The 26,610-nt window shown below is 34.7% G+C and overlaps 1 protein-coding gene across 2 annotated transcripts in view; it reads left to right on the forward strand.

The window, feature by feature from the left end:
* Positions 1-20,644, forward strand: part of LOC106875359 (uncharacterized) — a 100,537-nt gene extending 79,893 nt beyond the window's left edge. Inside the window, exons 6-8 of one of the 2 annotated variants that reach the window (XM_014923451.3) lie at positions 14,154-14,447; positions 19,601-19,635; positions 20,018-20,644. In XM_014923451.3, the coding sequence (XP_014778937.2) occupies positions 14,154-14,447; positions 19,601-19,635; positions 20,018-20,116 (428 nt within the window). In that variant the 3' untranslated portion in view covers positions 20,117-20,644. The remainder of the gene's footprint in view (positions 1-14,153; positions 14,448-19,600; positions 19,636-20,017) is intronic. The other variant, XM_014923452.3, reaches the window with a different exon arrangement.
* Positions 20,645-26,610: the final 5,966 nt, after the last annotated feature.

Below are 26,610 nucleotides of genomic sequence, written 5' to 3' on the forward strand. Positions count from 1 at the left end.
AAAATATTACTGTCCACATAATATATTTATATGTACATATGAGGGTTGGCTGAAAACTTCAATGGCTGACCAAGATATTCTTTTGCAATATGACCAAATAAGGTTTATTTTCCAACATAGCCCCCCTTGAAGTTACACACTATTTCCATCTGTGTTTCAGTGCTTCAATCTCATTGGTGAAGAAGCTTTCATCCTGTTGGTCAAGAAAGTCATCAACAATAGATATGACATCATCATCACTGTGAAAATGGTTCCCAGCCAAGTGTTTTTTCATGTTGGGGAACAGATGAAAGTTAGATGGGACTAAATCAGGAAAATAGGGAGACTGATCAATCAGTTCAAAGCCACAGTTATGCACAGCAGCCATTGAAAGCAAGGATTTGTGTACTGGAGCATTTTCCTGATGAAACAAGACCCCTTTTGTCAGTTTTCTTGGGCATTTGGTCTTGATAGCCTTTCATAATTGTCTTGGCAAGTTGATATAGTACTTTCCATTGGTGGTGTGGCCCTTTTGATGATAGTCAATTAACATTATGCCTTTGCCTTAAAAAAACTGAGGCCCGTCACCTTCTCTGCACATGAAACAACCATGGCCATCTTTAGAGCGGGTGAAGAGGGATGTTTCCACTACATGGGTAGAGGCGAAGAACAGTAGAGGGAAGAATGAGAGGGGGAGATAGAAATAGAGAGAGTCGCGTTAGAAAAATAGTTAAAACTTACTACCCGTCAGAGTGTAAGTATCTTGAGAGAAAAGCTGAACATTAGAAGCATCAGTTGTGGTGTGCAAGAGAGACGATTGCGCTGGTATGGACATGTGGTGAGAATGGATGAGGATAGCTGTGTGAAAAAGTGCCACACCCTAACAGTTGAGGGAACCCGTGGAAGAGGTAGGCCCAGGAAGACCTGGGCTGAGGTGGTGAGGCAAGACCTTCATACATTGGGCCTCACCGAGGCGATGACTACTGACCGAGACCTTTGGAAATGTGCTGTGCGTGAGAAGACCCGGCAAGCCAAGTAAGATCATTGCCAGTGCCCCTGGACTGGCTCTTGTGCGGGTGGCACATAAGATGCACCATTTTGAGCGTGGCCGTTGCCAGTACCGCCTGACTGGCTCCCGTAGGATTTTCGAGCGAGATCGTTGCCAGTGCCCCTGGACTGGCTTGTGCGGGTGGCACATAAAAGACACCATTTCGAGCGTGGCCGTTGCCAGTATCGCCTGACTGGCCTTCGTGCAGGTGACACGTAAAAGCACCTACTACACTCTCTGAGTGGTTGGCGTTAGGAAGGGCATCCAGCTGTAGAAACTCTGCCAAATTTAGATTGGAGCCTGGTGTTGCCATCCGGTTTCACCAGTCCTCAGTCAAGTCGTCCAACCCATGCTAGCATGGAAAGTGGACGTTAAATGATGATGATGATGATGATGATTATATATATATATATATGTATATGTACAATTAATTACATCTTTGTCCTTATCATTATAATTATTAGAATAAGTATATCATTTATATTTGTAATACTTATTTAACTTAAATCTATTAAAAGAAGAGATAATGTTACCAGCATTAGTAGTAGAATAGCCTACACCAAAATTATTAGTAGAAAAGATATTATAATATTTTTTATTATCACTAAGGAATATATCAATAACTTTTAAAATTTCTTGGATAATGTTAGTTTTAACTTGAACGCTGTATGGAATGATTAGCCAAAGTTTGTTCTTATTATATATATATAAAGATTCGTACTCTCTGTTTTTTTTTTCTCCGTGGATTACCAAGAAAAAATTTGGAAAAAAGTGAAGAAATTGGGGTGGCAGGTAAGGCTATATAAGTGTAATGGGAGGGCCTTAGTTAAATTCTCATTTCGATAATGATACGAGTAAAGAGTCTAATGCGGGTCTTGTGTGAGCATGTATATGTGAATTAAATGTGACAACAAAGACAACGCTGTGTGGAATTTATAGGACATTTAAAAGAGAAAGTTAATCTTACAGCTGTTTTGGGGGTATTAGGGGTATCCCTTCATCAGAAATGATATGAGAGTTAACTGGTGGGAAATAGTAGAGTTACTTTAGGTCAAGAGAGGACCTTGCACCATCCACAGATCTGGTCAGTAGCCTTCAACAGGTTGTCCCGTAGGAACCTCCAGTTATTTTCCACATTATGTGATGCTATATCCTCCTCTTACACACACACGCACATATCTATATATACATACACACACACACACATACACAAATATACATGTGTATATATATATATATATATATATATATATAAAAACAAATAGTAAATGAGTATATGCATATATACATACAGGTATGTGCATACCGACATCCACCTGCATGTATAGGTGCATATCTGGGAACAGGACATTGCAAACAAAACGTAGACAAGAAAACACACAAGCCACACAGAGAACACTCTCCTTCATCAGCTACCCCCGTTTTAACACCGGCGTTTCGAAGAGCTGGGTAGGACGCATCGCTAAAACGGCTCTTCCCATGGACCGCAAATTAAATTTGTATACACAAATTAAACCTTGCCATGGAGGAATGTAGTGGCAGACAACACACACACATGCATTTATATATATATGCACACAAGATTTGTAATGTTATATGAGTGATAATACTTGGAAAAGAAAAGAGGTTAATATTTAATTTTATATATATTTATGTGTACGTGAAATTGATAAAATACATAAATTTTACAATAAAAATGCATCTCATTACAGCTCATCTTGGATTGTTACTCACTCCCATTCCATGTGTTGTTTTAGTTTCCATTGTCCAGTGTGACTCATTCATTGCATTTTTTATATGTAAAATAAGATAAGAAAGCAGGATGCCCTTTCAAATGCAAAAGACAAACAGAACAACTAAGTAGAGACACTGTTATAGCAAGAGAGTAGAAATGCAGTTGGATAATTTAGAAAACTGTCTCATTAAGCATTATGAGATAATTAGAGAAAATAAACAGGACAACTCCAGCTTGTGTTGAATGATTTAGAATATATAAATTTTATAAATTGGAACAAATTCAACAGTTTCAAACACTAAAGTGTTACAAAAATGTTATATATGTGTGTGTATATATATATATATATATATATATATATATACACACTGCTTACACTCTTGGGGTGGTTGGCATTAGGAAGGGCATCCAGCTGTAGAAACACTGCCAAATCAGATTGGAGCCTGGTGTCGCCTCCTGGTCCACCAGTCCTCAGTCAAATCGTCCAACCCATGCTAGCATGGAAAGCGGACGTTAAACGACGACGACGATGATGATCTCACACACACACACACACACACACACACACACACACACACATACACAGAGCATATTATATGTGTTGATTAACTAATGAAACATCTATTATATAATAGGTGTGGGTATGCCTGTGTGTGAAGAAATTTGCTTTGCAACCTAATGGTTTTAAGTTCGGTCTTATGATACAACATTTTGGGCAAGTGTTTTCTACTATAACATTTGGCCAACCAAAGCCTTGTGATTGAATTTGGCTTATAGAAACTGTGGAAAACCATTGTATAAATTGGTGTGTTTGTTTCATCACTGCTTAACAACTGGTGTTGGATTGCTTAATGCTCCTGTAATTTCACCAAAAGACCCTGATAGAATAAGTTCCAAGGTGAGACAAAGTAGAGATGGTAAGATAAAGATAGGAAGAGGAGACCAGGTTGGTCCATTAGGTGTGTTTGAGTAAAAGTAATGCACACATTTCTGGTAAGGTGGTAGAAGAGACAATATCATCACCTTCCTCCTCCTCCTTGTTTTAATGTTCATTGTCCATGCTTGCATAAGTCAGATGGAGTTTATTGACAGAGATTTTCTATAGCTGGATGCTCTTCATGTCACCAACCCTCACTTGTTTCCTCGTTTGGATATTTTCTCAGCATATAGGAAATAAACGATACTGCTTGTATGACAGAGACTCTCATTTACAACTAACATGCAATGTGAAAATGAAGAGATACAAATGCACACACGCATGCATGCACACACACACACACACACATGCACACACACTTATTTCAGTTTCTGTCTATGAAATCCACTCATAAGGTTTTAGGCAGCTCAGGGCTTTGGTAGAAGACACTTAATCCAAGATGCCACACAGCAGCACTGAACCTGAAACCTTGTGGTTGGGAAACAAACTTCTAAACCAAATGGTCTCGCCTGCACCAGTTAAAAAATCCTTGCCATCATAGTCTCACTGCAATTTTACTTTCATTTTACATGGAAAAGGTGGTATAAATCTATTATATAATAAACTGTTTTATAAATATATTTTAAAAAGCCAATATGGTATTAAGATCAAGTCTGCTTTGAAGTTTAATCATTGTCAGAATGGGTTTTTGTGTTCCATTCACTTGTTATCAGATCAATTAAACAACTATTCAGTATTTCGTTCATTTAATGGAAATTTCCTCATATTACTTTCGTCATTTATATTCTATTCAATATGATGATTTCACTTTACTGATCTGACAATAATACTGAGACGCCTACACAATGTCTTGTCCTGTTGCTATGTTATCAGTAGTGAGATGCAAACTGTGCAGCACATTGCAGTCTGTTTGCAGTTCACATAAAAGTATTAAGATAAAGAATCAATAATCCATGTGTTTTATTTTGCTACATCACAGCAGATTCTATTTCTTTTTTAAACATTATAAATCAGGCACAGCTGTGTGGTTAAGAAGTTTACTTAATAGAACAGCCTATGCCGGCATGGAACAGGGACATTAAATAATGACGATGACATAGTTTGAACTTCAGCTGCTTTAGGGGAATTGGTGGCACAGCAGTAGGTGTAGGGCTGAGGTTCCAGAGGGTTTTAGACCTTGGAAGATGGGATGGTGGGAAAGTTGTAGAGTACCTGGTGGGACAAGAATGAATAGGGTTATGTGTGGAGTGAAGGGCTTCAATGATGGCACTTTTCATGGGACAGTGTAGGACTAATGTTTTTATCATTACACAAGTGTCTGATAATGGAGAGTAAGATAGTGTAGTTGTAGTGTAGTGGTTGAGTGGAGGCCTTTCTGAGATGGAGGAAGAAAGAGTGTGAGAGAAAGAAGAGCATAAGAAGGTTAGAGACTCTCATGTTAAGTAATACTTAATATTTTAAATAATTGAATGTGGTACAGAGAATTAGAAGAGTTTTGAATGGAAGTTACCTCAGTTAAATTATATACATACATGTTTATGTTTCATAACTATATCACTAAATCTAAGTCAGTAATTACATCAACTTCACATTTGCCAAATCCATTGAAACTTGATAGCAGTATTGTGTGAAAGCAGGGTATGAATTTAAAGGTGTGTTTGCTCAATATAGGTTAGACCTGACAAACTTCCCTGCAAGTAAATATTAAGCATCTTAAATGCTTTTGTTCATAAACCATAAGAAAATGCAAACAACCTATACATATTTATAGTCTTAGTAACTACAACAAACTCTGCTCAGGATTTTTACTGTTTTGGTGAATGTGTGTGTGTGTGTGTGTGCATATATATATATATATATAGTTATATATATATACACACACACCACCATATATTTTATATATATATATATATATATATATACACACACGCACACACACACATATACAGACACACATATATATACACACACACACACATATATACACACACACACATTTTCATATATTTATATGTATATATATTTTTATATATATATATATTTTATATATATATATATATATATATATATATTAATGGCAGTGTCGGCTATAGCCTAGTCACCTGTATAGTTAATCAGGTGATACACGAAGAAGTCATACCCAATGACTAGTGTAGCTGCACCATAGTCAACTCCTACAAAGGTAAAGGTGTCGCTTTAGACACAAACAATTACAGAGTTATCAAGTTGTTGGATCAGGTAACGAAGGTCATGGAGAGGGTCATAGCCCAACTAATTAGGGAGAGAGTCAGTTTAGCTGAGATGCAGTTTGGGTTTGTGCCAGGGAAAAGCACCACTGATGCTATATTTCTGGTAAGACAGCTGCAGGAGAAATACCTAGCCAAAGATAAACCTCTGTACTTGGCTTTCGTTGACATGGAGAAAGCTTTTGACAGGGTCCCCTGTTCCCTTATCTGGTGGTCAATGAGGAGACTAGGGATAGATGAGTGGTTAGTGAGAGCTGTGCGAGCCATGTACAGGGATGCCGTCAGTAAGGTGAGGTTTGGCAACGAGTACAGTAAAGAATTCCGGGTAGAGGTAGGAGTCCACCAAAGTTCAGTCTTCAGCCCCTCCTATTTATCATAGTCCTCCAGGCAATAACACAGGAATTCAAGACAGGTTGTCCCTGGGAGCTCCTCTATACTGATGACCTTGCTCTAATTACTGAGTCACTATCAGAACTAGAGGAGAAGTTTCAGGTGTGGAAGCAAGGTCTAGAATCGAAGGGCCTTAATGTCAACCTAGCTACAACCAAAGTCCTAATAAGTAGGAAGGTAGACAAACCACAAACCCCTTCAGGTAGATGGCCTTGCTCGATCTGTAGAAAAGGCGTAGGTAGAAACTCTAAGATGTATCCAGTGTAAGCTATGGACACATAAGAGGTACAGCAATATCAAAGGAAGGTTAACTAGCAAGATAGTTTTTGTTGTGGCAGATGCTCAGGAGCTATAAACACTGAAAATGTGCAGAGAACAACTTCTGCCACATTCCAGGGTGAAAAACTAGAAGTAGTTGATAGTTTCCGTTACCTAGGTGACCAAGTCAGTAGCGGGGGAGGGTGTGCTGAAAGTGTAGCTGCTAGAATAAGAATAGCCTGGGCAAAGTTCAGAGAGCTCTTACCTCTTGCTGGTGACAAAGGGCCTCTCGCTCAGAGTAAAAGGTAGACTGTTCCAATCTATTTTACTACGCTCCTGGAGGATTGACAAGGACTGTGGTTTACAAGGCAGCCTTTGAATAGTTATTTCTATGGAGTTGAAAGCCCTTTAAGATTAGTCCTTTCTGTGATTACTTACTTTTCAGATTAGGTTACTGTTACTCTTCCAAAAATGCCCTACTTTGAAACCGACCATTTTTGATTTTTATTGAATTTTATTGGATTACACTTGCCCCAGGTAATCTCACATCTATTTAACACATAGGTTCATATAGATTGCCTTCCGTGATAAAATTGATTTGCAAAGAACATGCCTTATGTTATTTTATCGCACATTGTGTTATTTCACCTCAGAGTTTCAACTCTTTTTGTGTCAGTTTTTGAGAGAAGAGAGACTTGCCTAAGCATTTTTGCACCTTTATTGAGTAGCAGTTTCTGTCTGCCTGTCTATCGAGTGATTAAAACTTTCATTTATATTTTTATTCGAAACTAATGTTACTTATCCCGTAGTTCATACCACTACGCCACTGAAAATTTAAATAAAATATGTAAAGCAACAGTTGTCAAATGCAAAAGCCAAAGAACTGTTTATTGCTTAAATATTACTTGCAATATTCACTATGGAGATAAAACAGCATTCAGTCTGACGTATAGGTGTCAACATGAGGTATGTACTATGGAAGAGTACATTGTGCTTATTCTAATGTGAAAATGTTTGAGTACAAAAAGTTTAAGGTTAATTATAATGTCCAATTCCACTGAAAGTTGTATATATTGTGGGCTGAACAGCTTTCCTTCATTTTATTGGCCTCATGACAATTTTGAAAAGGTTCACTGTGTTAAGATACACTATCAATCAATTTTCCTTATTTAGCAGAAACAGTCAACAGTTTTAATGTCTCCGGAATCTTTACTGCCCTAACCAAAAGTAACAACTCCATACAATCACCTAACATCTCCACAACTTAACACCATCCAAGTTAACCCATTTCAGCTATGCAAGCCGTCCAATGGATGAGGAAGGGGCGTTTGCTAGTGTATATATAGATTTATATTTATATACATATATATATTTATATATATATGTATATATATTTATTTATATATATTTATATATATATGTATATATATTTATTTATATATTTTTATTTATATATATGTATTTATATGTATATATATATATATATATATATATATATATATGTATTTATTTATATATTTTTATTTATATATATGTATTTATATTTATATGTATATATATATATATATATATATATATATGTATTTATTTATATATTTTTATTTATATATATGTATTTATATATATATGTATATATATATATATATATATATATATATATATGTATTTATTTATATATTTTTATTTATATATATGTATTTATATATATATGTATATATATATATATATATATATATATATATATGTATTTATTTATATATTTTTTATTTATATGTATATGTATTTACAAGGGCCCGGGAACAGGGGGTGCAGCGGGTGCACCCGCACCCCCTAGAATTTTCAGGGGGTGCAAGATCAAAATTTGCACCCCCTACATAATCTTACCAGTTGCAGAAAAAAAGTGTCTAAAATCTATCGGTATAAAATGCTGAAGTTCGATCTCGATTCAAAACAAAGAAAAAAAATAAATATATAAATAAATAAAAGTGATGAAGCTAGCATAAAATTCCCTAGGGAGTTCTGAATAGATTCGACCGTTTGACCCCAGTCTAAAAATAAAGCCCCTTCAGAATTCTTTCAATACAAAACGACCATTATTTGCTTGACCACTGCCTGGGTAAGTGCCTTTTTTTTCAACTCCAACTTTAGTCTTGATTCACCTTTTCATTCTTTTTTTTTTCAATCTATGGAGAAATGGCTAAATTTGCCCTCTTTATAAATATACGATATATCTATAAATATAAATAGACCTCGATAATCGGCTCAGGATTCTCCCCAATGACTTTACAAAATTCACTTGGGGCCCCAGTTCGCCATGAAACCATTTGGTAGCTGGTATCGTTACGAGGTCTATTTATATTTACCCACTTCTCTACTTGTAGAGTAAGCTCTCCTCCGGTTATATAGTTTTACTGTATATTATCACAATGTGTATATATATATATATATATATATATATATATATATATATATATATATATATATATGTACAGAGAGAGAGAGAGAGAGGTAGGTAGGTACATATGCAAGCACACATACACGCATGCATATACATACGAATGTATGTATTTGTGTGTCTGTATGTCACCCCCACCATCGCCTGATAACTAATGTTGATGCGATTATGCCCCTGTAACTTGGCAGTTCGAAAAAAGAGGCGATAGAATTAATACGAGGCTTCCAAAGAATAATTCCTGGCGTTGATTTCTTCAAATAAAAGACGGTGCTTTAGTATGGCCTATCGTCTTTTGAAGCATATTGGATGGGAGGTCATGTTGCTGGTTTTGCCAATAAAAACACAAGCACTATTTATGTGATGTTCGCTATTTGTTTTTCAGGTTTTTGTTCGACCAGAGTTCTTTCGTTACAATTCAGTGGCCTTAGATGGACTATATGTAATCAGAACCTTTCCCCCCTTATTTATTTTTTTTTTTTACGGAATCCCACGTTTTAGGCTATGGAGATTCCGATTCTGAAAAAAATTGTTTGAAAAATTTCAATCCCCCCCCCCCCACCAAGCAGGCTATTTACATGCTAGAAATAACAGCCAAATCTCACAAAACTAGTGTTAGGGTTAGGGTTAGGGTTTGAGTTAGGGTTAGATTTACGCTGTGGATCTATATAAAAACCGGGGGTGGGGGGGAATCGAAATTTTGAATTTGAGATTTTTGAAAATTTTTTTTCAGAATCGGAATCTCCATAGCCTAAAACGTGGGATTCCGTAAAACAAAAAAAAAACAAAAAAATGGGGAAAGGTTCAGATTACATATAGTCCATCTGGACCATTTTTTCTTTCTTGTGTCTGCCCTTTTTAATCATCTGCCATGTTGTATTCAACAGAAATTCAAAATCTTATGGGAAACTTCGTAAATCTTGTAAGGGAACTTGCTGAAGAATGCAGTGCAGAAGTAAGCCAGTGGTTTAAGCGTTGGAACAATTTCCTCTCTGATACAATTCAAAATGAAATTTTAGAGACATATGCTCATAACATTTTACCAGATCAAAATAAAAGTAGAAAATTCCAGATTTACTGGCATTATATGTGATGGTACCACTAATTGCTCTGGCATGGAACAAGTATCAATCACTGTCCGGTACGTTTCTGAAGACCTGAATGTCAATGAGGATTTTCTAGGTTTTTATAATCCCCGTGACTGCTCTTCAAAGACACTGACTAAGATTTTTCTAGATATTTTTTGTCGCCTAAACATTTCACTTGACTCAAAGCTATGCTGTTTTTCATTTGATGGTGCAAGTACCATGAGTGGAAACATTTCAGGTGTACAAATGCGATTGAAAAATTTGTTCCCAGGTACATATTTTGTACACTGTGGAAACCACTCTCTAGACCTTGTCCTCCAAGAAGTTAGTTTTAAGGTTACCTTTGTAGCTGATGCACTGAACTTTGTTCATCAATGCGCCATTCTTGTAAAAGAGTCACCAAAAAGAAAAGCACAATGGACAAATCTTTGTGTTGCAAGCAGTGTGTTCAACTCAGTGGTGCATTAGAGCAACAGCACTGAAACAAGCAGAAAACAATTATAAGAATATTCAAAATTGTTTTGCTTGACTTTCTTAATGACTTCTCGTTAAGAGCAACAACAAAGGCTACTGTTAAAGGGCTGCTAAAGCAATCTGGCAAAGCTTCCATTTTGTTCGGCATTAAAATCGCTGGGGATATATTTGGGGTATGTGAGCCAGTGGCACGTAGCTTACAGCATCCAGGCACGACAGCCGGTGATTGCTTGAAATTGATTGAAAAGTTGAAAAACTCTCTTTCAAAAATGAGAAGTGAGAAGGTTTTTGAAAAATATTTTGATGAAGTATCCTCTTCTGACTTGGTGAAAATGCCCAACATTTCGCGATCTAAAAATACATCACTGCGCTTTAGGCACACAACAACTACTGAAGAAGCTGCTCTTTCTGTCACCGATGACTGGCGTCGGCAATTTTTCCCTATAGTGGCTGTCATCGAAAATGAATTGACTCACCAGTTTCAGCAACAGGGAATACGTGTATGCTCTGAGCAAGAGGAGTTGCTATTGTCAGCAGTCAAATGTGGAGTATTTAACTTTGAAAATGCACCTGCTTCTACCTGCTTCTTTTGATTTACTCTTACTGTCATCTCAAATCAAACTTCTTGCTGGCCTATGGACGGAAAGGGAAAATTTGCCTAAATCATTTAATGACAGTTGAAAAATTGAGAGTGTCTGATGCTATTTTTCGTTCTAGTGTGCTACAAATGTTGGTGTTAATGCAGCTTGTCTTGTCTTCACCTGTATCTGTTGCATCAAGTGAAAGAACATTCAGTGCACTTCGCCGTTTGAAGACCTGGCTCTATACCACAATGACACAGCACCGTCTTACACATTGTACCATAATGCATGTACATAAAAAAAATATACGATGAAAACACTTTGCACATCCTCATGAAACGTTTCATTAACAAAACGTTTGAGCGTAGGAAAACTTTTGGAATATGTTGATACAGTTTTTTTCATATACCTGTGAATTATGGAGTGATGCAAAAACTCGGCTTACTTCCATTTTAACACTACTTATAGCTTCATTATTTCTTTCTTGGTAAACTGACATTTGAATGTTCGGACGCGTGCTACTTGCTGTAAAAGGAGCGAGGTTATCCATGTAATACAAAAAGAAAATTGCAGATAAGTTGAATATAAAAGTGAAAAATAATCATTGAATACTGAAAAAACATTCACCTCCCCTAATTTTAAACCCTAACCCTAATCCCTAACCCTTAATAAAATATGGGAAAAGCTGGAGATGAATGTTTGAAAATATTCTGAACTATCTTTCAGAATGGTTTACTTTTCAATGAAATGTCATTTTGTTATTTTTTATGTTTTTATTCAATTAATCTGCAATTTTCTTGTATTAGATGGATAACCCACCCTCCATTTACAGCAAGTAGCGAGCGTCTCGTTTTTTACCTGTGTGCTAAATTTGACTACTTACGACTAACACGGGCACATGCGCAAATTTGTGACATGCATACTCCCAGAACTCGGATCCACACTTCTCCAGTAGTGCCAAATTTTGAAACTGAGTTTGCACCCCCTAAGCAAATTTTGTTCCCGGGCCACTGTATATATATATATATATATATATATATTTTTTATATATATATATATATATATATATATATATATATATATATATATATATATATATATATATATTTATATATATATATATATATATATATATATATATATATTTTATATATATATATATATATATATATATATATATATTTTATATATATATATATATATATATATATATATATATTTTATATATATATATATATATATATATATATATATATATATATTTTATATATATATATATATATATATATATATATATTTTATATATATATATATATATATATATATTTTATATATATATATATATATATATATATATATTTTATATATATATATATATATATATATATATATATATATATATATTTTTATATATATATAAATATTTATATATATATATTTTTATATATATATATATATATATATATTTATATATATATATATATATATATATATATATATATATATATATATATATATATATATATATATATGTGTGTGTGTGTATGTGTGTATTTATATATATTTATTTGTATATATATATATATATGTATATATTTCTTCACCCATTCCCTTCCGGTCATTTCAATATGTGAAAGTGTGTGTATCGTTGGCAATTTTCTTTCTCCATCTTCTCTTCTTTGGACTGTTTCTATATTTCTGATGAAGAGCTCCGTTTGAAACATGAAAACCTCTTTCTTTTCTTTCCTTTCCTGAGTGTCCAATAACGCAGTGCTTGTTCCATGTCCTCGCATTGTTGTTTTTTCTTGCTTGTTCTTGTTTGGATTGACTATGTATATGTATATAATTAAAATTAGAGTTCAGCAAAAATTGCTTCACCACACACCGAAATTAGAAATAGCAGTTAAAACTACTATTTCACTACCATGATATATCTCCCAGACAGCAGCACTCGCAACTCACACAGGTAAAAAGAAAAATAACTTAATCCCCAAATGAAGTCAATCATTAATTCTAATCTCATCAAATATTTGCAAACTAACTGTGTACACTTTAACCACAAACCGATATACTTTCACTAGAACAGCTCCCCTCTCCAAAGATCTCAATTAGGGGAAAGAACATCTCTGTTACTTCATGTAGTCCACATGAACAGTTCATAGTCTTTGTTTTTACATTAGCAGTTGATAGTAACAACTCTGGAGTATTTAGAATATGTCAAGTTTACATTTCCTGTGAGTGTATATCATTTTTATAAGTAATGTCTGCACCGATTTCACAGAAATTAATTTTTATCTACTTTCCAGTTCCTGAATAATTAAAGTAGCAGCTGCAATCAGTGACTATAAAACTGCTTTTAACTTATTCAAACAAGTCACATATTTAGAAATGGCATTTTCTTTTACTGTTCTTGTTAACATATTTCTAGTGAAATACACTGCTTTTGTTTCAATTGATTTTGAAAATATTGAAGAAAAATAACTTTGTTACAATTAACCTTTAAGCATTCAGGTTACTCTGTCAAATGTAATGCTTATTTATTCACATTGTTTTGAATTAATCATGCATTATCTTGTGGCTTCAAGATTTTGATGACATGATTAATTTTTTAGAATGATTTAAGGTAGGTGTGAAAGGCCAGATCTGGTTGGTTTCAACATAAAACAGGTAGAATATTTGGGCTAGATATGGCCTGTTTAAATGTTTCAAGGTGGAAGCTATTGTTGGGAACAGAAATTAATGTAAAATTTTAATAGAAGATTTCAATTTAGATCATGTTAAAAATATGACGCTTGTATCATAGAACCAGGGATGGTCCCAAGGAGGCTGGTATCAAAAGAACTAATTTCTTCCCAAAGATTTTTAACCAATATATTTTCATGAAATCACACGCTGTTTTCTATTTCCTAAAGTGACTCTGAGAAGAATATTTTTTTTATATTATTATATTTATTTCACTTTTTAGGTGTAAATGTACTTGCAAGCCTAAAGAAAGGTTCTGATAGTATGACAGGATCAAGTATAAACATAACTAAACCTGGGGTTCAGACTCCCAGTCAGCTGAGTAATAATACAGCATTTAGCATTAACACATCAAATGCAGTATTGACAAGTCCAGTATCTTCATCAGACAAGGGTTATTCTCTTTTGGCTGTCAAAAGTAATAAAACAGACAGCTCTGACCCAGGACCAGGATCTCCCCAAATGAAGTCAATCAATATCTCCAATATCATCAAATATTTGCAAACTAACTCCTCGGGTGAGTCTGTGTAATATTGTTCTCTGACAGAATTTAAGTAATGTTTCACACACACACACACACAATACCAGATAAATTTCTTCTTCTGCAAGGGTATTCCTTGCCAACACTGAGCCATCAACATCTCTATACATGTGTGTTTGTATGTGTGTAAGTTCAATGCTCATGTTTTGAGTATCACTTTCCTAACCCACTTCCTGGGCAACCACGTGGGATTCTAAGATGTGAGGACTTAGATTAAGTAGCAGCAAATATTGTCCTGAATGGCACTATCACTGTAAAACTTTACGTATGATTTACCAAACAAGCTTCAACATAAATATTGGTGACACAATATAAGTCTATGTAATGCCTGTATGTGTATGTCTGTTTGTGTAAGTGGACAGAGCATGGCTGAATAGTTCAGAAATTTGGCTTGTTATTACAAGGGCCTGAGTTCAATTCCACTCTATACCACATTGGACAAATGCCTTCTACCATTAGCATAGGTTGCTCTAAGCCTTGTAAGTGGCATTGGGTAGATGGAAATTTTCTGGAAGACTGTTTGGATGGATTATATCTCTAAATTTAAAGTCATCCAGTTTTTATGTTGTACAGTTTCAACTTGATTCAGCCAGAAGCTACTGGTCCGTGATATAGCTGAGTACATCACAGACCTGCTTGATCAAGCATTTAAATGCTCATAACCAAGACTAATTTGTGTGTGTGTGTGTGTGTGTGTGTGTGTGAGTGAGTGAGTGAGTGAGTGAGTGAGAGAGAGAGAGAGAGAATTTCTAACCTTGATAGACACAGGCATGGCTTTATAGTTGAGAATCTTGCTTCCCAGTTACATGGTTTCAGGTTCAGTATCAGTGTTTCACATTGGGCAAGTGTCTTCCACTATAGCCCTGGATCAACCAAAATCTTGAGAGTGTATTTGGTAGAAGGAAACTGTTAGAAGCTAATCAAGTATATGTGTGCACAATGCATGTGTTCATATACATTATGTAAATGTATGCCTGTATGTCTTCATAGATTTTACATGTGCATAGATTTTACATGTAGTACATTCACTTTAACTACTGTTAACTGGAACACACAATGTTGGTGCATTGTGTGGACATATATGACACATCTACATGTTTATATATATGTAGGTGTGTGTGTATATATATATATATATATATTCTCCCTATATATATAGGGAGAATTCACAAAAAATCAACAGGTGGTGTTGAAAACAAATAGATGTATTAATATAACGCTCGGGAATTGAGAAAGTCTTTTTTAACATTTCAAGCATATGCTCTTCTACAGAAAGGAACATGGAAAGAAACAAGGAGAGAAAAAAATGTGTGTAGTGGTCAGCGATCTTTCATGGCGAATGCCGTATAGAAGGGTCACACAGGAGAGTTAAGAAGGGGAGATAACAAAGTAGTAGTGATCTCAAAACGAAGGTGCGTGTGTGTGAGAGAATGCTGGTGATCTTAACGTATGCGTGTGTGCATGTAGGTGTGAAGGTGTGGGGATAGGAATTGGTCAGTGGTGGTGTGTGCGTGGTGATGTGTTGTGATGTGATGCGTTGTGTGGTATGGTGTAGCGTGGTGTGGTGTGATGGTGTTGAGAGGTGGGGTGGGGGTATGTGGGAGAGGGTGTAGGGGATGGGGTGGAATGGGAAGGCGGGGTGGGCTTATGAGGGAGGATTGATGATGAAGAGGGAAGGGGAAGGTGGGTAAGAGAGAAAGAGGAAGAGAGAACGAGAGTAGGAGTGAAGAGAAGAGAAGTAGGAGTCGGAGCAAGAGAGGAGAGGTGGGTGGGAGTAGGAGGGAGAGGAAGAGAGGCAAGGGGAGGAGAGTTGAGCCCATGTGGCGCAAAGGAGTGAAGAGAGTGCAAACGGGAGTCTGGATGGCCCCTGTGCAAGGATAATCTGAACACGGACAGGTGTTGCAAAGAGTGACCAGTAGAGCAGAAATGGCATGACACCGGGGTGTCATTGTCAAGGCGGATGTCTCGGAGGTGTTCCGTGAACCGGTCAACCAAGCAGTGTCTCGTTTGTCTGATGTACAGAGAATGGCAGAGAGAGCAGGAGATGCAACAGATGATATTGGTAGAAGTGCAGGTGAAGGAGTCGGTGATGCGATAGGGTCGATGATGGGTGCCGGTGAGGAGGGTGGTGTCGGAGAGGTAAGGGCAAGTACAGCAGCGTGGACGGGAGCAGGGGAACAAGCCAGGTTGGGAGGTTGGGTTGGGGAAGAAGCTGTGGACCAAGAGGTCTCGTAGGTTGTAGGCTTGTTTGAAGGAGGGGAGGGGTCAGTTAGGGAAGATGTGTGAGGTGGAGGGGTTGGACTTGAGGTGCCGGAAAGCTCGGAGAATGGTGCATTGGAGAGGTAGGGTGGTAGATGAGGGAAAAAGGGAGGCGGGAGATGACAGGACGGGTTCAGGGGGAGAGAACAGATGCACGGTCCACGGGACGTGCTCTGGCAAGGGCGGTGTGGATAGTGGTGAGGGGATATCCACGTAGGATGAAGTGGCAAGCCATGAGTTGAGACTGAGTCTCAAAGTCATGGCTGTCACTACAGAGCCTGCGTAGACGGAGGAATTGGGAATAGGGGATGGAACGCTTGGTGTGTTTAGGGTGGGAGGAGGAGAAGTTGAGATAAGAGTGTGAGTCTGTGTGTTTGTAGTGGATGGAGGTGGTAAGAGTGGAGTGATGAACGCTGACCGAAATGTCAAGAAAGGAGACGGAGGTGTCAGAGATAGTGCAGGAGAAGTGGAGGGCAAGATGGAAACATTTGACAAAAGAGGAAGGAGTCTAGATGTTTGCGGGAGAGTGAGGTGGCACCGATACAGTCGTCAATATATCGGCCATATAGTTCGGGAGTGGGACCAGTAAAACTTGAGAATATTTGATATATATATACATGCACACACACATCCACTCACATATGTATCTTTTGGACTTGTACATGTCTAGTGAGTGACTGGGTCTGAAACCATGTATTAAAACTGAAGCAGTTATTTCCTGGAAGAACCATACAGCCAATTAAAATATGTTTGTGTGTGTGTGCATATGTGTTTTCTGCCTGTTATTACTTATATTGCTATACTGCCAATTTATATCATCTACCTAACTATGTATGTATGTATGTATGCATGCATGCGTGTGTGCATAGTTCAGGGTTTGTAGAATTTTCACATTTTATTTTATATTTTTACAAGTACTTTCATGTTTTAAAACAATTTTCAGGGAAGTGTTTAACTGATGGCATCAACAACTTATGTGCTTTACAACTGAGAATTGTTGTCAGTTGTGAAGCACCTAAGTTGTTGATGCCATTAGATATACATTTACCTGAAGATTGTTTTAAAACATAAAAGCACTTGAAAAAATATAAAAATAAAATGTGAAAATTGGATTGTGTTGAAATTTTATTGATGTACACACACACACACACACACACACATCCATCCATCCATACATACATAGTTCACCTTTATATATATATATAAATGAAGTGATGTTGTGCTTGTGAAAAAGTAATATGTATACTTCACTGCAACTTTGCTATATATCTATTATATATTTTATGTAAGTTTGTGTGTATATGTGTTATCAGTATTGTGTTGCATTCACTTTGCATGGGTTTGCAATAGAGTCTATACACTGCTTGATGCATGCAGCATGAGATGGTGAATGCCTTTTATTAATGTTCTTTTCTTTTCTTTTTTAAATGTTATTGTTAAGACTTTTGTTTTATTTTAGTTTTGTTCATTTGTTTCTTTCTAATGTTTAACTGATCAGTCTTTCTAATTTCAGCTCGATATAAGTTGACATAAATTCCATTAAAAAAATTTTCTGTTGAGTGTAAGGCTTTTTATATAAGGAGAAAAGAAAATCAAATTACCAGCATATTACCACACTACTTTTGCAGAAAATCTAGGTTGTTACTTGTACTGTATTTGAACCATGGAAACTATGAAAACTACATACACACAAAAAAAAAAATGTCTTCAAAAATAAAGTTTTGAAAATGAGAGTCTACTTTCAAAATACTGGGGCACCAATGCTATTGGTTGAAGCCTTACTGTATGTGAACCCAGTATACTGGGTTCTGTGCATGTACTCTTGGGACCCAGAAACCAAGTTAGCTTGTTTTTCTTAAAATTATTCATAATTCACATGACATAGTACACATATTGTATTTTTATTGGCTAATAGAAAGAGGATGTGAGAACTGATTTGCACATGATTAATGTGTTATGTCACCAAAGCTTTTATCAGTAAGGAGAGGGTTAATAACTGTTAGATAGCCTGTGCATTGTATTAGCTCTCTATATATACATAGTATGGTATGTAGAAGTTGTATACTATAATAGCTTAACATATACATAGCAGGGTACATAAAGGCTGTGCTACTATATTAAATCTACATATAATTTATACTTCTATGTGTATGTAATGCTTGTATATGTTATCTAAATCAAGACATCAAAGTTACTGCAAAGAGTTGTTTTAATATTTGTGCCATTCTTGAGAGCACTAACATGTTTAGCCAAGGTATTAAAACTGGTCATTAAATCTAGACTGCAGATTTGACTGATCTTCTGACTTATCTATATTTAATATATGTTCATGCATATGTATCTTTACATAGTGTCTATGTACCTTCTCAATATATATATAAATATATATATATATATATATATATATATATATATAGAGAGAGAGAGAGATAGCTAGATATTTATCAGTGGATTTACAATGCTACCATTGGTTTCATGCCTAAATATCACTATTATCAAGCGCCTCCAAAATGGAGATGGATTACCAACATTTTAAGTGGAATACTTGATAATTGTGATATTTCCATATGAAACCTATGATAACACCAGATCCATTAATAAGGAATATATTTATCCACTAAACACAATGTTGAACACTCATTCTTAATGCTTAACACTATTGTGTGTGTGTGTGTGTGTGTGTGTGTGTGTGTGTGTATTTATATACTGTGTAAATAAACCTCCCAGATCCATGTTTATCAAGAATGGTGAGTATGAGTTTCACTTTTTTTTTTTTGCTGCACCCTCTATATGTGTTCAATACTTCCGTTGTACTAAATTTTATTGAGCTGCTTCTGTCACACTATTTTATTATTTCATTTCAATTCTAGGACCAAATTCTAACATGAAAGAAGATAATTTAAAGGTAATGAATATTATTCTTTTTCTCATTGTGTTACTTTGACCAACCTCACCTTGATTCTTTGATGATATATTTACATAGTATTTTTGTTTCCCCCCTTTTGTACATTGTTAATTTGTATGTGTGTGCGTGTGTGTGTTATATATGCATGCCTCTTCAACGAAGCACTATTGTCTAGGTTAAAAACTCCTGGTACAGGGTTGATAAAGTACCAGTCAAGTACAAGGGGTGATGTAATCAACTTACCCCCCTCCCTTCTAAATTGCTGGACTTGTGCCAAAATTACAAAGAATTATTATTATTTTGCATTCAATTTCTACTTCCTTTCTATTCTTTCTCTCTACTACTATCATTTCTAATGGTACTTCTTCTTCTCTATTAACAGGTTGGTTTCAACAATATAGAAGACAGTATTGACAAGATGCAGAAGAGTATGACCCTTGATGATGATAAAATGAATTCTTTAGAAAAGGGCCACAGATAGAGGAGAATCACCCCAATTTTTTTTTCTTTTGTTTTCTCTCTTTCTCTCTCTCTCTTTTCATTTTGTTACCCATTTTGAAATCTTTCTCTGTTTCAAAATAACCAAATTTTTGTTCAAATTTTGATTCAAATCCAATGTTTTTTTATTTTTTTTACTTCTAATTTTCAGTTTGAAATTTGAAATTGATAATTCTGAGGTGTTTTCATTACCTGGAAAATAATAGTGTTGTTGGGGGTAAAATTAAAATTTACAATTTAAGATCAAATGTCAATTAAAGTATGTCTAAAAACACCTCTGTTTTAATCAATTTTTGAATTGAAATTTTTATCACCGTGGAGAATTCCTTGTCGAATTCAAACAGTAAAGAAGACTCATATGTATCTGTAAAAAAAGGAAAATGAAGTTATTTTATTTTATTTTAATTTTCTCGTTTCCTAAAAAAAAGAAAAGAAGTTAATTCTTAATTTTGAAGAAAGGGTTCATTAATTAATTAATTGATATAAAAAAATAAAAAAATTGGGAGAAAAATTTCATTAGTTCCTTTTGTTGTTGTTATGATATAATTTTCATGGCTTTACTTTTTTACAGGAATTTTAATTCTTGGTCTCACACACACACACACACATACACACATTGGTTACAAACTGCAATTGGTGTCTTTGTGATTAAAAATGTTTTTCTTTCCTTTGTAACATATTGGTTTTTATTGAGTTCTCTCCTACTCTTACCTCCGAAAGGGTTGGATGTTTTCATTCAACGATGTTTATAATCCATATTTTCTCTTCCCCCCACTTCCATCCATGCCTTTACATTCACTCATTTTCTTTATTATCATTATTATTGCTACACATCTTTAATCAATCTATCATCATTATTATTATTATTATTATCATCATTATTGCAGTTATTACATCTATACATATCGATCACTCTCTCTCTCTCTCTCTCTCTCTTCCTCTATATCTCTCTTATTTTTCATTTCAATGTATTTAGTTTAAATGAAATTTTCTTAGAGAAAAATCACCGGGCCTTTCTAAAAAAGAACAAAACAAAATTTACATCCTATGTCCCTCAATATTTACGAAGGCACATGGCATTGTGGTTAGGGTGTTGCACTCATGAATGCAAGATTGTGGCTTCAGTTTCTGGACAGAGCAATCCATTGTGTTCTTGAGCATAATACTTCATTTCTTGTTGCTCCAGTCTATTCAGCTGTAAAAAAACACAATCAGATCACCCTGTAATGAACTGGCATTGCATTCAGTGGAGAATATTGTGATCTTGATCATTTATACACCATGGAAACAGTATAAGCAGAATGTCCAGGCATTGATAATGATGATGAGTTTGAAAAGCAAATATTTTTTTTGTTTCTAATCTGTACTCAGCTTTAGAGAAATTAAAGTTTGCCATGGGAGCTCTGGGTATTTTTGTGATCTTTGATTGAAAATATTGAGTTCCTAATTTTAATTTTGGCAACAGACAATAATAAAAAGATTCCAACCCCAGTGTATCTTGCCTGAAGTTACTGTTTGAAGACTGCTGAAGTCTTCTCCATTGGTGGATCATCATTCTACTTTCTATGATGTTACTATATTATTGTAGAGCACAAAGGACATAGATTTTGTCTTTTTATTTCATCATCTATTGGAAGTTGTGAAGTTGTTATGTTTGTTTTGCTTGTGTGTGTGTGTGTTTTTTTTTTTAAATTTTTTTTCCCTCATTGTTTTGTTTTTGCAACACAAACAAATAAAAACAAAAAGATACCAACATTTCTTGTGAATGGTAACTAAACCCATTTGGCAAGACAAAAATATTTTCCCTTCAGAAAATAGAAATAATAATAGAAATTAAATTTAGTATCCATTTAGAATCTCAATCTTTGTAAGTGTGTGTGTGTGTATGTGTATATATGTATATATTATATATATATATATATATATATATATATATATATATATGTGATATATATAATTGTGTGTGTGTGTGTGTGTGTGTGTATAATGTGAATTACTTAAAACAAAAAACTGAAGTTGAATTTTTTTCTTGGGTTTTGGAAAGAGGATGTTTTGGGAGTGGTTTTTTTCAACTAACTCATATATATTTATAAAAGGTATGCATTTTGTATAAGAAATCATTTATGATGAATCCCTGAAAGGGACGAAAACACTAAATAGTTTTTATTCAAATTCTGCTTTTTTCTTAATACATAGGAATGTATGAATGTGTGTATGTGTGCAGTTGTGGCCAAAAGTTTGGAACATTTTTTTAAAAATCAAAATAGTTGTACCTAAAAGTTCAATTTGATTCATATATATACAATGTAGAGATATACTTTACCTAATAACTGGACATTTGATATGAAAATTCTAAGTTTTTGACCTATGTTCCAATTCTAAGTTTTTGACCTATGTGTTTAAATATAAGAGAATTATGTAACATGAAGATGGAAACAGCAGGCTTTAATAGCAAATCACAACATTTATTTCTGTACTGGACACCAGTTTTAAGTTTCATTTATATATCATTACATAAAATTATTGTTTAGAATAACTATATAAATATGATTCAGTGATAGGTGTGTTGGTGCTTTCTCAGGCAGAATGCACCAACACACAGCAGTCGCTGAATCATAACATTTGCAAGGAAAATGTTGTCAGTGACTTCAAGGTTTCAGCCTGTTCACCTACATCATTAGTGAAGTTGATCAAGCTGAAACTTTAAAGTCTTTGCCACCCCTTCTCCTTGTAAAAGTATAATAGACATGTACTCAACTAGAAAGTATTAAATAATACTTCTATTTGTTTTTATACATAATGTAACATAGTTGTAGTGCACCTGAGCACTATATAATAAGTTCATTATACATTGATATATCTGTGTGTGTGTGTGTGTGTGTGTGTAAAGGTGAGATCCAAGGATACAGGTGTAGGAAGTTAGTGAACTTCGAGCAGTCCATAGAAGTATAAAAACAGTTTTCAGGAACAATAATGGTATCTTAACTTTGAATAATTCCCAGATGACTATGAAATGACTTGGTAATGGTAAAGTGGAAAGCATCAACTTTCACTCATTGCTATCATTGTTGTCATCATCATCATTGTTTTAACATCCACTTTATCATGCTTGTATGTGCCAGATGAAATTTGTTGAGGCAGATTTTCTACAGCAAGACAATATTTCTTCTTTTAATCCTTCAAACACAAACAGCACAGTGCTCACAGCATGATTTCCTGGGAAGATTGCAAACAAATGATGCCACTGTCTTTGTATGATGGTGATGTTTGTTTACAATTTGCATACAATGCCAAGACAAGGATACATGAACAAACTCATACTCTGTGCACACACACACACACACACACACACATGCATGCATGCACATGCACTCAACAGGCTTCTTTTCAGTTTCTATCTACTAAATCCACTCTCAAGCCTTTGGAGTGGGCCACAAAAAAAGTTGTAATCTTCCTTTTCATTTCTAGAATTCAAAACAAATTTTGAAATAATTGCTATTTTTTTTTTGCTCTTCCATGCTACACTCCTTACCCCCCCCCCCTACCATTCTCTCTTCAAAAATGGGAGCAGCTATGTAGCTCCTCCACAGCAAGAAACCTATTCTACTCTGGTCCCTTTTCTCATACTTTAATCTCTCATACCCTAGTATAAAGTTGCCTCTTTCAAGGTTCGTTGTCTTGCAAGCTGTATGCTGACTTCATTAGTGCTGGTGGCTCAGAAAAAAAGCACCCAGTACACATAATATAAAGTGGTTGGTGTTAGGAAGGTCATTCAACCATAGAAACCATACTAAAGCAGACACTGGAGCACATTGGATCCTGTCAAACTCTTCTGCCCATGCCAACATGGAACATGGACGTTAAATGACAATGATAATGATGAAATTAATTTATTTGAAATGATTTCCTTTGTAAAAAATATTAAGAAGTGTATATTTATTTTTGATAGGGTCATTTTCTGAAGCTATTTACTTCACTTACATTATGAAAATATGCCACAAGAAAAGCATAAATACCACAATTTTGTATCCTTACTTTTTTTTCTACTCTCATTCCTGGTAAACCTGAGAATTTGTGCCTCATCAATTAAAAAAAACAAAACAAACAAAATACTGTTGGCTACCTTGATTTCATTGTTTTGTTACTCAACCCTTTAGCATTCAGATTACTTTGTCACATGTAATGCCTATTTGTTCACATTGTTTTGAATTAATTGTGCGTTATCTCATAGCTTGAAGATTTTGATGATGTGATCATTTATTTTTAGAATGATGCTGTAGGGTAAGTGTGAGAGGCTGGATCTGACTGGTTTAAATGCTAAAGGGTTAAATTTCTCTTTTTGTTTTGTTTAATTGTATTTGTTTTGTTGTTATTGTGCCAGCAATTGTCAACCAATTGCTATTACTGCTACTACTCTATGAAAAGGCCTGTAAATGGATCATCAATGGATGCATTATTCAATTGCTGATTACTTGAAGTTCCTTGAACAAAGGTTGTTCTGGTGAAGATGTAATGTCTTGGTGAAGATGTAATGTCTTTGGGCAAAAACAGTTATTTAACTTTAAACAAAAAAAGATCAGTAATACCTTGTAGCAATATTCAATTATCTGTTCATTTTTCTTTTTTTTTTCATTTTTTTAAAAATTCCTTTTAACCCTATCATATGGGCTAGGCCTGTTTTAAAGGCCACTCTATTTTCTTGAACAATTTTTCCATAGTGTTGTTTTTACTTCTTTTTCTTTTCTTTTAATTAAATTCTGTAAAATCTGAAAAAATCTTTAATTGTTCTGTATCATGATTTAATACATAAAAAAATATATATATTAAAAAAAATGAGCTAAAAATGCAAACATTACTTCCTCGTTTTTGTTTATGGTAATGAAAGGCCTTTTATTAAATTATATCCATCATCTCATCCTTTTTAAAAAAAATTTTAGCCAGGTAAAAGCAAAAAGGCTACACGTTTACATGAGACAAAACTAAATGCAATAGCAATATTTTGATTTGGTTTCTTTACAGCATTTTTGACTTTAAACCTTGTTTGGGTGAATTTGATTGTTCATGTGTTTGGCATCAATAAAATAAGTACCACTGATATTAGGATTAATCTTATATACGAATAATTCCTACCAATAATTGGTCAGCTGAAATGACAAATCCTTGTTGTAGTTATTAATGTTTAATACACTAGGCACCATCTAAGGCAGTGAGCTTGCAGAAATGCTAGCATGCCAGATAAAAATGCTTAACGGCATTTCATCCATCATTATGTTCTGAGTTCAAATTCCACTGAGGTTGACTTTGCCTTTCATCCCATTTGAGGGTTGATAAAATAGGTACCAGTTGAACACTGGTATCGATGTAACTGACTCATGCCCTCCCTCGAACTTGCTGGCCTTATGCCAAAATTTGTAATCAATGTACTAGATACCATGGGTAGCATTGTAAGGCAAGAAATTAGCTGCTGATAAAAGATTGCAATCTGGTTTTAATTCTTAGCTTCTGCATATTTATTTCACTTACCACATGAACATCACACTTTACCAAATTTCCCTTCCCCATTGTGCTGAGTCAAAAGAATGACTATTTTAGCAGTTCAGTGATTCCCAGGTGCGTGTTTGCAGTATTCAACTTTACATCTTTTAATGTAATCATCCTGTAGCTGATTTCCATTCTATTAATTCCAACAGCATGGATAATATAAGTAACAATAATATACCAAGATCAGTTCAGTTGATTTTATTTGCTTCATATACAAATTTGGCCTCATCTTTTAGCGGTGTAATTCAGTGCCTTAGAGGAGAAATATAAGATCTTTGTAAATGAAGACTTATAATTTAATTTTCATTCTCAGTTTTGTCATTTCATTTTCCTCTTGAACTAAGTAGTATTGTTAGAAATAGCATGAATATCATAACATCCCATTCCACTACTTCTAAACATATAAGGCTATTTTATTATACTTTGTGAAAAGAAAGCAATAGGTCAGCATTGTAGAAAAACTTCTTTTCTTAAAGTTTAACCCTATAAATTGGTTTTTAGTTGTCAATGGAAACCACTCCACTTTGCATATATTGATAATACTGCAATAAGGGCATACTCTGTGTGTGTTTGTGTGTGTGAAGGTCCATGGCTTAATTGTTAGGATGTAGGACTCACAACCATAAGGACATCAATTCCCTTGGCCTTATTCTAATGTAAGAATAGGCCTTTCTTGTCAAAATATCACCTACTTTCATATGCAAAGTAACACCAGATCTTCTGACCAATTTTTCAAAATAATATGTAAGTGTATCTCTCATTGTAGAAAATTTCTAAAGTTTAAATCTTATTTTACTTTATGTGGAATGAAAGTTTAAAGAATAAAACTCTTTTGTGTTATTTCAAATTCTCTGGATTTCTTCACATCGCATCTCTTTCTAAAACATTTAATGATTTCTTCTCTGTCTTCTTTTAAAATCATTCTGTGTAAATTTT

This window comes from Octopus bimaculoides, chromosome 2, assembly GCF_046866305.1.
Source record: "Octopus bimaculoides isolate indiv1 chromosome 2, ASM4686630v1, whole genome shotgun sequence".
Lineage (NCBI taxonomy): Eukaryota > Metazoa > Mollusca > Cephalopoda > Octopoda > Octopodidae > Octopus > Octopus bimaculoides.